General features: G+C 34.7%; 1 protein-coding gene across 5 annotated transcripts in view; it reads left to right on the plus strand.

The window, feature by feature from the left end:
- Positions 1-13,075, plus strand: part of CAMKMT (calmodulin-lysine N-methyltransferase) — a 501,495-nt gene that overhangs the window by 453,841 nt on the left and 34,579 nt on the right. For all 5 annotated transcript variants that reach the window (XM_074286712.1, XM_074286713.1, XM_074286714.1 and 2 more), the window contains one exon: positions 9,667-9,741. In XM_074286712.1, the coding sequence (XP_074142813.1) occupies positions 9,667-9,741 (75 nt within the window). The remainder of the gene's footprint in view (positions 1-9,666; positions 9,742-13,075) is intronic.

Genomic DNA, 13,075 nt, shown 5'->3' on the forward strand with positions numbered 1-13,075 from the left:
ACATTAGGAAAATCACTTAGGTAGCTAATAGAGGACAAAAAGGAGTGGACAACAATATGAAATAGGGCAAGAGAGATGGAGAGTCTGAACAAGAAAAGTCCTTGTGAGAGTGGAGAAAACAGACTGTAGAGCAGAAAGTTTGTGAACATAAAAATGATACAATCGTTCAATTAATGGGATTTGTGAGGTAAGGGCAAATAAAGAGTTGAAGACTGAAGAATGACAGAACCCTTGACCATAATAGCAAAGACTTGGGAGTAAAAATTATGAATTATGTTTTGGACATGTTGAATTTAAGGTACCTATGGAATACGTAGTTTAACTAGTCATATGAGACACACTCAAGAGAGAGACAATAACTAGATAAACTAATGTGGGAATCATCTATAGAAAGATAATTGACCAACAGAGTCAGTGAAATCACTAAGCAAGACAGTGTGGGAAGAAAAGAGAAGAGAGTTCAGGACACCTAGGGAGGACACCCACAGTTAATGAGGGTGACATGAATGAAGAATTACTAAAGGAGTTGCCCAACAGATAGAAGAGACAAGAAAAAGCAGAGCCGCAAAAAGCGGGGCATAGAGACTATCCAAGAGAAAAAATGGCAAACAATGTCAGATATTGCACAGGTCAAAAGAGGGTTTCAATCTGGAGAGACAATTATATTTGGCAATTGAGAAATAATTGGTGATTTTCAAAAGAAGTATCAGTTAAGTGATAACATTAGATGCTATTTTGCAAGAGATTTAGAAGAAAATGAGAGTACTCAGAGGAACCAATTGTAGAAAACTTTCAAGGAATTAAATTGAGAAGGGGAAAAGAAATATAGGATGATAAATGATTGGCATGGTAGGATCTAGGAATAGTTTTAAAATTTTTTTAAATAATAGCTTTTTATTTTCAAAATACATGCAACATTTACCCTTGCAAAACCTTTGTGTTCCAAATTTTCTCCCTCCCTTCTCTCCACCACCCTCCCCTAGACAGCAAGTAATCTAATATAGGTTAAACATGTGCAATTCTTCTAAATGTGTGCAAATCATGTTGCACAATAAAAATCAGATCAAAAAGGAAAAAGAAAAAAAACAAGCAAACAATAAAAAAGATGAAAATACTATGTTGTGATCCACATTTAGGTCCCGTAGTCCTCTCTCTGGGTAGAGATGGAGCTCTCCATTACAAGTCTATTGGAATTGGCATGAATCACTGTTGAAAAGAGAGCCAAGTAAGTGATGGTTTTTCTAAGGATAGAGAAGACTTGACTATGATTGTCAGCAGCCAGGAAGGTGAAACTGGCTAAGAAGAGAATGATTGGAGAATAGAATAAACAATATACTAAAAAGGAGGCAAGGGCATCAAAAATCCATATAAAGGAGTTGGTATTGTCAACAAGATGACCACCTCTTCCTTACTCTTTTTCTCTCCCCTGATCTTCCTCTTTTATCTTTAATAGTCTATTGAACATTTCAAACTGGATGTTTTGGAGACATCTCAAACTCAACATTTTAAAAACAGAACTCTATATTTCCCCTCAAATCCATCCCTCTATCAAACATCCCTATTTCTGTTGAAGGCTCCACCATTCTTCTAGTCTCTCAGGTTCATAACCTTAATGTCTCGTTCTTCTTTACCCCATATGTCCAATCAGTTGCCAAGTTTTGGTGTCCTACCTCTCCAATATATTTTTTCTCTATTCACATAGCCACTGCCTTAGTTCAGGCCCTCATCATGTCTTGCCTGAATTATTACAGTCTTCTAATTGGTCTCTCTACCTCAAATCTCTCCTCAGTTCAACCAGTTCTACTACATTAAAGCCAAAGTTATTTTTGATAAATGCAGCTCTCACTATGTGAAACTTCTTTGCTTAACTTTTAAAGGCTTTCAGAACTTTGTCCCAACCTATCTTCTCAGGCTCATTATATTTTATTCCCTCTCCTCCACTCTGTAATCTGGCTAAACTGACCTCTCTATTCCTCACACACGACTCCATCTTACTCTCTATACCTTTGAAATGGTTATTCCTCATGCTTGGAATGCACTGTCTTCTTACCTTTGCCTCTTAGAATTCTTCCCTTCCTTCAAAATTCAGCTCAAATACTATTTAATTTGGTTTATAGTATGAGATGTTGATGTATATCTAATTTTTGTCATATTACTTTCCAGCTTTTTCCGATAGTTTTTGCTAAATAGTGGGCTCTTACCCCCATAGCTGGGATCTTTGAATTTATTTAACACTATACAACTATGCTTATTTGCTTCATGTGCTGTTACCTAATCTATTCCTCTAATTGATCTATTTTTTTTTATCCAGAACCACATACTTTTGGAATTGTTGCTGGATTTTTCCCCTTAGGATTATTGCATTGTAGTATAGTTTGAGATATGCTTCTACTAGAACTGCTTCCTCCTACTTAAAAAAAAAAAACTCTTGAAGCTCTTGATGTGTTATTTCTCTAGAAGGATTTTATTATTTTTAAAATATATTTATTTATTTAAAACTTAAATACAAAATAAGAAAAAAACAAAATAGGAAAAGAAAAAAATGTCATTTGCATAGCAAAACACAAGAGGATTCAAAGTATATAATAATGAATTTCCATTTCAAGAAACTATATATAATAGGAAGTCATTATATTCAGAAGTATCTATCCATTTTGTTTCCTTATAGGTCTTTTTTCTAACTCTATAATATAATTCTTTGTTTGATTGGTATGCACTAAATAAGCATTGATAACTTTGGAGAGAGAAGTTTCAGTTGAATGATGAGTTCATAAACCAAGGAATTATGTAAATGGGTCTTGATTTGAAGAGAAGAGGAGAAAGTAAGTTTGCTGTAGATTCCTCTATTTTCCCAGTAAAATATAAATCAAGGGCTTGGGGAGAAGGGAAAGTCTGAGAGGATTAAGAGAAGAAGTTTGGAATAGCTCCTGTGTTTAGCAGGATAGAAAACCAATTAAGGAAGAGTAAAAGTATTACCTTGCTTCATTTAAGATCCAATTGAAGTTAGGTAGCAGAATTTCATGGTTTCCATCAGCTTAGAATTTTGATTTCTTCTTTTTCTATTCAACAACACAGAATTAGTGGAAGAAGATGGTAGAAGTAATGTGGAGTTGGGTTTTGCAAATATAACGTAATTAAAATATTATGTTGTTTTGTCAATTGTTTTAAGAGTTACACTTGCTTAGCTGTCTTCTCATTGTTTACTTCATCTTCATCCAAGTTATAACCTTTAGCTCTAGATATCCCCCAATACCCAGTCCTGGGTCTCCTTTTCTTCTTCCTTTATATAATTTCACTTTGTGATCTCATCATCTCCCATGGATTCAAATGATTGTCTCTATGTAGATTATTGTCAGATATATTTGATAGATAGATAAATAGATAGATAGATTTGGCTTTTAAAGATTTTACAATCTGGTACCTTTCCACTTTTCCAGTCTTTTATTACTTGACTGAACTCCCCAACCCCTGATGCCACATAGGTTTTCTGCATATCTCTCTCTCTCTCTCTCTCTCTCTCTCTCTTTCTCTCTCTCTCTCTCTCTCTCTCTCTCTCTCTCTCTCTCTCTCTCTCTTCTCTCTCTCTCTCTCTCTCTCTCTCTCTCTCTCTCTCTTTCTCTCTCTCTCTCTCTCTCTTTCTCTCTCTCTCTCTCTCTTTCTCTCTCTCTCTCTCTCTCTCTCTTTCTCTCTCTCTCTCTCTCTCTCTCTCTCTCTCTCTTTTTTTTTTCTCTCTCTCTCTCTCTCCCCCTCCTTCTCTCCCACCTCCCTTCCTCTTTCCCTTCCTTCCTCCTCCCCCCACCCAGTGGCTCTCCATTACCTCCAGGATCAAACACTGAATCCTCTGTTTAGCATTCAAAGCCCTTTATAACCTATCCCTCTCCTACCTTCCCAATCTTCCAACCTTATACAGCCATATACTCTGATCCAGCAATACTGGGACCTCCTTTATGTCATTAACAAAATAGTCTGTCTCTCTGGGCATTTTCTTTGGCTATCTCCCATATCATGTCCTTCCTCTGTGTACTTCCTGCTTCCTTCAAGTCACACTTAAAATCTGACCTGCATGAAGCTTTTCTGTGTTCCCCTTAATGTTAATGCTTTCCCTTTCAGACTACCTCTAATTTATTCTGTATATGTTGTGTAAAAACCTGGTTGTTTGCCTGTTGTTCTCCCCTTTGAAATATTAGTTCCTTGAATCCAGAGACTTTTTTTTCCCATTCTTTATATGCACATAGTACTTAGCATAGTCCCCTAAGCATATTTTAAGTGTCTAATAAATGCTTGTTGAGGCAATTAGGTGGTGATACAGTACATAGAGTGCTGAGCCTGGAGTAAAAAGGACCTGAGTTTCAATATGTGTTTCCCGGAGGAAAAATGTTAACACTGTGTGCCTCAGTTTCCTCATCTATAAAATGAGCTAGAGAAGGAAATGGCAAACCACTCCAATATTTCTGCCGAGAAAATCCTAAAGGGGGTCACAGAGTCAGAGATGAGTGAAAAGTGAACAAATGCTTTATTGCTTTGACTCAAAAAATTATCTTCCTATTAGGTAAGTGTATGTCTTTTTGTCTTAATTAAAACTGACTAGACATGGAATCACTCCCAATATAGTAATAAAGCAAGTGATATTGGTATAGCATATCACAAATAACAGATATCTCTGATCCATTTCTTTTGTGTCATTCTTACAACCACCATTTGTAAATGTGCATCTATGTTTGCTTCTTACATTGTTATGTTTTAATCTCAGTATTTTTTTTACCTGTACTTCTCTGATATAGAACATATTTTGTATTCTTCCTTAAACAGATACAAATTGTCTTGTATTAATTGGATTTACATTGTGGTATATACAATACCATTCCTTCTCCCTCTCACCTATTGCTCAAATTTAATATGAAGTTGGGGCAATAGTGGGGTGAGAGCGTACTCTAGCGTACATTAAAATGTAAATCCTAATAATAAAATCAAATTTATCATCTAAGTTGGAACAATGGAATTATTCTTTCTCCAGGTTGTTCAATTCTAGTCCTTTAAAACATCTGATTTAATATGGTTGAAATTAATAAAATTTTCCAAAATACATGGGATGGAAAGGAATATTCAAAGTGATTAGTTCTTGATGACTTTCTCTCTCCTTCTCTGTCTCTGTCTGTCTGTCTGTCTGTCTCTCTCCCCCCCCGCCTCTCTCTCTCCTTTTCTCTGTGTGTCTCTAATCTTCTCTGAGTTAACATGCATCTGGGTATTAACCAGGGTTTTTTTCCCTCTTTATTACATATAATAAATAGAAGCTTAGAAGCAGAAAATCTGGGTCCACGGCCTCCTCTGGCACTGTGGAACTATGGGCACATCACAACTAAGTCATACATGGCTAGGATCTTTATCTTGCTTCATCCCCAAGTTTCACTATCACAAGCCATACTACCTTCTTAATGTTTCCACCTCACATACTTGATCCTTGATCATGCCGTTCCATCCATCAAGACAATGTCCTCCTCTGCTCTACCTAATCAATTCCTGTCTATCATTCATGCTGCAACTCATACTCTTCCTTTGCCATGGAACTCTATCTCAATTAATCCAGGTTGCATTTATCACCCCATCCTGAGCTCCTATATCACATAAATAAATTGCTTTAGGAACTTAATTATATATCGTATCATAGATTTCTCTGATTGTTTCAAGTGAAGGTCTGACCTTTCTAACAAATGTCAAAAAATCTTGTACTTCCCTTTTAAAACCTAGTATTTGTTCAGCATATGATAAGCATACTAAATGCTTGATTGACTAACATATACATTTAAGTTACAGTTATGTCTTTAAAAGCCAAGGAATCATTAAATAATAGGTAAAGGACCTTTTAATTTCCAAGAAACTATTTAGTCTCTGAATTTAATTCTAAATTTAAATAACAGCAGTTCTCTGAAGAGTCCAAGACTCTACATAGTGACCCCTTAAAAATAGTGCTTTTCAAAACCCACAAAGGATTGGGAAAGATTGGAAAATGAAGAGCTGGAAGAAAGCAGCAATAAAATAAGAAAGGTATGGAAAGAGGGAGAGAAGCAGTTTTGAAATCTGGTTAATGCAGCAAATGACCTGAATGTGTATTGTGAAATTGTTTTCAATGCAGACTTAAACATTGAGGCATAAAATGAAAGGAATCCGTGTAGATGTTAATGGATTTCTCTGCAAAAAACAAATGCTTTTGATAAATATGAAGGAAAAGAAACTGTCTCCTTTATACCATTCACAGAATTACTTCTTTTGATTGTTCCAAGTTTGTTTGTTGTTGTTTTTGCATTTGGCAACTATGATGAAGAATTAGGTCAACATATTTATTTCCCAAGAGAAAAAACAAGATCTTTTAGATAGTCGAGTCACCAAATAGATTCGTATTCCCTATATCTAATGGCCCACAACTATTACAGTAAAATATATGGAAATAGATTTTTAACATTGAGACTATAAGAAGAGAAATCCTTCAAAATTCTCTTTAAAGTGAGTTGTCTGTGATCTCCACAATTAAGATCTAAACCAGGCTGAACCTGTCTGTTTTCAGATTTTATTACAATCTGGATGCCTCAGTCTTGTGTTTGAGCTCAGGATTTTTTGTTATTGTTGTGATTGTTTTTGTTGTTGTTACAAAGTACTTTAGAGCTGAATTTGGTTTTCAATTTCAGATTGATACGCAAAACTCAGATACATATGGAAGTCTTTAGTTAGGTTAACATAACTAGTTTCCTGTTCCCCACAATATTGAATTGTAGCCTACTAAAGCCAGCAAGCTTAATTCAACTCTGATTTCCTTAAAATTTCCTTAAAATATGGTATGTGCCAGGAAGGGTGGTATATATCTGTATTACCTCCTAATAGAGGATAAGACTAGTGGATCACTTGAGTTTAGGAGATTTGAGGTACAATAGGGCTAAAACCAATTGGGTATTGTTTACTAAAAACAGCATCTACTGATGCTACATGATGATGGTTTGCTGCCAGGCGGGGCCACCAGAACACCAACTCTCTCTAAAGATGGTTGAACTGGTTGGTTCAGGTAGGATGCAAAGCAAGTGAAAACTTCCATACCAACCAACACTGGCTTTGGATTTGTGATTGGTACTTCCAGCCTAGGGATGATAGGGAGAGTCAGTTAAAAGGGGGGGGGGCATAAAAGATAATACAAGAATAGCTTTCTGTTGACAATGATCCATCTAACAATCTGATTTCCAAGATTAGCAGAGCATCCTTTGGGGGAAATGCATGGAGACTGGTGGTTTTTTACATTAGTATCAAATACACATAATTTGTATCCACATTAGTGTTAAAATGTATAATCATATAGAGGCAACTATGTGTAATTGGATAGATCATGGGATTAGAGGCTGGAAAACCTAAGATTCAAATTCTGCTTCTGACACTTAATAATCCTATGACTCTGGGCAAGTCACCTAAATTTTATGTATCTCAGGCACTTATTAATTATTGGTAGTTTTCCCAGCCCCTCTTATTTCTGGCACCTTTTCTGTCTTAAGTGTTTGTGTTTTCATTTTATCCTATATGTAGCTTGTTTGTACGTATTTGTTTCCTCTCTGTCTTTCCCATTAGATTGTGAGCTTCTTGAGGACAAGAACCATCTTTTGCTTATTTTTGTATTCCCAAATCTTAACACATTGCCTGGCTCAAGCTGGGTGCTTAAAAATATTTATTGACTGACTGTTGATTGCAATCCACATGAGATGCATCTGTAAAGAACTCCCACACATGGACTTTCTTAAATGACCATATCACAATTTGTTAATATATCATAGATCAGGTCATAATATATCTTTTGAAAATTTGGTTATGTATATTTCTAATTCTCTATAGATCTTTCATGTATCTGGATACTTCAGCATCATCTGTTTTAGATTGTAATACTTGTATAGATTAGGGATCACTTTGGATTAATTTATACAGTGTCATTTACAAATGCGATAACAATGGCTCACTATGATGAAGGCATTGTGGTTATAATGATCCAATTCACTTTTGGAATGGTAGTGAGCCTATGCAATATTAAGCCAAGCTATAAATCATTAGATAGTATGAGCTGATACTTACACACAGAGCCTTCAAGGTTGTTTTTGAGCCAACAGGCCAGATCCCTTCAGAAATTAAAATACTTCATACCACCATATTCTTTATAGTGCTTAGGGGAAAAAAAGAAAAATGACTTTTAAAACAAAGACATTCTTATCTGGTTCAAAGTCTGTTTATGCAAGTAAGACCTATTGTAGAACTATACCAAATTACACTAAATAAATCTGCTGAAGAAATGGTTAGTAACCATTCACTGAATGCGACCAGAATTTGTTCCCCCTTTGTCCTACTGCTAGTGTTCAGATCAGTTAGTTGCTAGATAGGCATTTCAAAAAAAAAAAAAAAAGTCACAGATTTTAAAGGCTCATATGATTCTCTTCTATTGGATTATAAAGTCTGTGGAATTAGCAGTTGAGATCCAGAGTTCTAGTTTTCTCTGCTTCCTGGATATATGTAACTTTCATTAGCCACAGAGGACTTTAGGAAAGTATAAGGATTTTAAATTTTATCTACAAAGCTTGTTTATGTGGCTTCTAGGCAGGAGGGCTAAATATCTCTTATAGGCACTTTTAAGATTGCATTTTTATCTGCTATACCTTAGGAAATTTGCATGTCTCTCGTGTTTCTGAATGTACTTTGAAGGAATTTTGGGGTTTATTAGAAAATGACTGATGCTCTATTTAAGCTTTTAGAGGTAAAGGTCTCTTTTCTTCCAAAGTAGATTAGAAAACTAGAAACCTCACACAAAGAAAGATAAGGAAGCATAGCTGTACAAGATCAAAGAAAAGCTGTCAGTTTGTTTTAAGTTACCATCAAACTGAAACGGGGAACAGGATGTTTCTTTGCAAATCAGTCTTTGCTTGGAGGTAGGCGGGGGTCGGGGGTGGATATCTTTGCAATATTTTAATAAATTGCAATGATGATCATAGTTACTAAGAGTATCTTCGCAACCATCTAGTTGACTTCATGAACACTGAAATTTTCAAATTCACATTATTCATTGTTATAATTAGTTTAGAATTTAAAACCTCATCCCTCATTTCAGATTTGGTGTTAGAACTAGTGATTTTTGAAAATTTCCTAAAGTCACAAACTGCCAAATAAAAGTTGAATATTCTTTTATCCTTTCTTTTTAGACCTTGAGAAATGAGATATTTCATCAGTGAAAAATGCAATTGACATGCTACAAACTCACATAATTTTTATTTTTTATAAATTTATATTCTGATCAGACTGGCAATACTGCAATTCCATTACCCAGATACAAAGGTCCAGAATATCCAGAGAGATTCCAGTGACTGTGGTAACAAATACTTTTTTTCTCCCTGATTCACCTACAGAAGCCTGACAGCAGCTTAACTGTTATGTCTAAATAAAGCTGGAACTCTTCCTCTTCAAGGGTTCAGCCTGAACAAAATACAGAATACACAGTTATATTCCGAGATTTTTGTCATATACCCCTTGAAGTAATATGTATATACCTTTTAAATAATTTCAGTGCCATAAAAATAATGTTAATAGCTTAGAAGCAAAAAGATGAAAAAATCTAAGTCTAATTTTTTTAATCTTTTTTTTTTTTTTTTCCTCTAGCGTTTTACGATGGGATAATGAGACAGATGTCTCTCAACTGGAAGGACATTTTGACATTGTTATGTGTGCTGACTGGTAAGTACATAAAAATCATAAAACTCATGTTAGGGGGGAAAAAAGAAGCTTTGCTGGAGTAATTGTGCTCTGCCGATTTGCTGATGGCTAGGCAAAGTCAACAAATGAAGCACAAAGCCACCTTCACCTCGACAAATTAATATTCATCTCCATGTGACAGTCCTAAGGTAGTCTTCTATCACACAGTAACTTCTACCACATTATTTCCCAAAGATTGATTTTGAGAAGCATTTCCATTTTCTGGAATTGCCTCTGTTTCATGCTTGACGTATCAGTAAATGGACAACTTAGGCAAATTGCAAATAATTATGGCTCAGTGAGGAATAGTCTGGAGAAAAGGGAGTTTATCAACACAAACAGCTCAATTAGCTTACTTCTTAGGAAAGATCTGACTATTGATATAAGAGGATATATGCATACATAACATACATATGTATTGTATCTATATATGTATTGATGTAAGAATAATATTGATTTATTCACAGCATATTCTGAATATATTTTATATTTGTATTTGTATATATGTATACAAAAATATATATATATATACAAAACAACTTTAGAGAAAAATATTTCTACGGTTTTTGTGTTTTATATACAGTAGCTTCAGTTTTTTATCTAGTGGCTATTGTTTTTAATATATGCTAAAAACAAAACTAATTATAAAATTAAAATATGTTAACAAATGGGAAATTGTTGCTTAAAATACGGGAATTTTTGAAAGATTGACTTTAAAAAATATATAAGTTGGATGTTTTGCTTATTGTTTTTATTTAACCAGACTTGCTTGTTTATAAAAGTCTGCTTCTTTCAGAGTTACAGGCTAAACAAGCCTTAGCCCTTTAATAATTGCTACAATTAATCTTGCATGATTTCTTCAGATAAATTGGATAGTATTTTAATTTGTGGAAAACTTTGGCAATTATTACACATTTTCCATTAAATTTCAATTTCTTTGACTTTGTGATGATATTTCAGATTTCTAAAATGCAAGTTCAGAGGTAATGAACAAGCTCTTATTTTGATGAGCACAATCAGCAGGTCTAGAACAGGAACAGATAGGGCATTAGTTGAATGATGTCTCACTAAGAAACATGGTGTTTTTAAAATAAAAGGAAATATATTTCTTTTAAATAAAAAAAATCTTTTTTAGTTGCATAACATTTTCAACCTGTTATTTTCCTTTTAAGATCAACTGAATTAGCTTTTCAGAAGGATCTGCCTCAATGAAAAACATTTTTCAAGCTTGTGACTTTTACTTCTTCCTCCTTCTTTACTTACACTGTGTGACAACAGCACTTCATTCTCTTATCATTTCACTTCAGAAAATGTCTTTGTTCCCAAAAAGAACAGACCCAGGTTTCTGACTAATCACCGATAATGTCTTAGAGATGCATCATATGATTAAAATAAGGAGCTAAACATGGCCATATGATTTCAGCAAGCAATTTTGTAAATGCCTTCCTCACCAAATAGGAGAATGGATTCTCCAGGTTTCATTGCACAGATGAAGTTAATGCCAGCAGGATTAGATCAGATTAAGTATGAAAGTCAGATCAGAGTGCTGGTGGACAAGAACAGGAGGGCAGCAGTCTTCTCGGGGGCTTAGACAAGGGTCGCATGTGGATGTTGTCCAGATTATATGGGTGAGGCAAGGTCTGGCTAAGAGATTTAGAGTTAAATTTGTTCTTCACACAAATATCAAAACAACCTGGTTTTGTCATATCTTGTACTGTGGTCACTCACACCATGTCATCCTATTTGTATTGGAGAAACTAACAGAGAGAACAAGACTTAAGCTGTTTTCTGATTAATGTCCTCAGGTTAAAAATAACCTCCCTAACATTTTTGAAAATCGTATTTTTCTCTAGAAAATGACACGGTTGTATTTACCCAATAAGTACATAAGCATATTCAGTTTAAACTCCTTAATACAATTGTATATATGTATATATATATATATATATATATATATATATATATATATATATATATATATATATATATATATATATATATATACATAGACCATGAGTAGACATATATTGCCATTTGTACATTTATTTAAGTGACAATAAACAAACCAAGTTTCATTTTTTTAAAATTTCTTTTTGGCTGATAAATTGTCTCCTCCTTCTTGCCTCCCTAGTTCTAAGGGCCAGAATTCTCATCATTTTCTTTAGTAAACATGAAAATCTAGATTGCTCTCACTGTTGTCCTGATTATTCTACTCCTAAGTTAAATATTTTAATATCTAGTCGATCTGTCATTGACTGAAAATGATTAAGCTGCTTAGAAACTTAATTTAAACAGCCAGTGTTTGTTTCTTATACCTTTCACCTAGGGCCAGGATAGACACTGTATTCTTTGGGCTTTTTCCCTCTTGGTATTGTTCAGTGTCAAAGTCACTGTATAGCTGGCGATTCTGGGAGCAGGCAAGCCACATTGCATGTTTAGAATGTGACACAGTAAGGGAAAGGAAAGCTTTCTTCAGATATAAGCTCAGATGAGGATGAAACCTAAAGTGCCCAGTGTCAAAAACAGGTGCTGCACACAAATAGATCACGTTTAGTCTCACACTGTCCTTCTGTTATTGTCAGTCCATCAGATCTGGGATTAAAGGCCCAGAATATGAAGCAAGAATCTGAGTTCAAATATTAGGTCCATGGATTAAATTCTTGTTGAAGCCTTTCCAGCAAGGGTGGTATTGTCTGATTTCTTGAATAGCTAACCAGTGGTACTGCTTGATCCCATTTACATGAAAACAAGCTCTATTCACAAACCTATTCTAAACCCACATTGAGGTTCAAATAAAAATGCACATGATTACAACAAGCGGTGATATGTTTATGTTCCCAAATCATTCATATATTCATATATTTACATTCAAACATTCACAAACCTCGTGTGCAGTGGTGGGAATAACTTATTTCCCAGAACAGACAGTCTCTTAGTTCACAACTAAATTTAGTAGCTCCACCAGATTTTAAAATAAAGAGGCAAACTGTGAAAGCTTGTCATTATTTCCCCATTCAGCATTTTTGACAATAAAAAATAGTTTCATGGTTCAACAGCTTCTAAATAACTTGGAAAGTGTCAACTTTGAGATAAATAGAAGAAGAAAAAAATGTAGGTAAGGCCACACCTGCAAAAAAGATGTTGTTGACAAACATCAAAATACTGGAATGTTTAACCACAGGGACAGAAAAACTGCTTATTATGGCTCCTCAGATGACTTGTTTCGGGTTGAATATAATGTAAGGATTCTTTTCTGCTGGAATGCAGGCCAACCCCGTCCTTGCTGAGTTTAGAATAGCCAGTGATTGTTAATTTT

Source organism: Sminthopsis crassicaudata, chromosome 2 (assembly GCF_048593235.1).
Source record: "Sminthopsis crassicaudata isolate SCR6 chromosome 2, ASM4859323v1, whole genome shotgun sequence".
Taxonomy (NCBI): domain Eukaryota; kingdom Metazoa; phylum Chordata; class Mammalia; order Dasyuromorphia; family Dasyuridae; genus Sminthopsis; species Sminthopsis crassicaudata.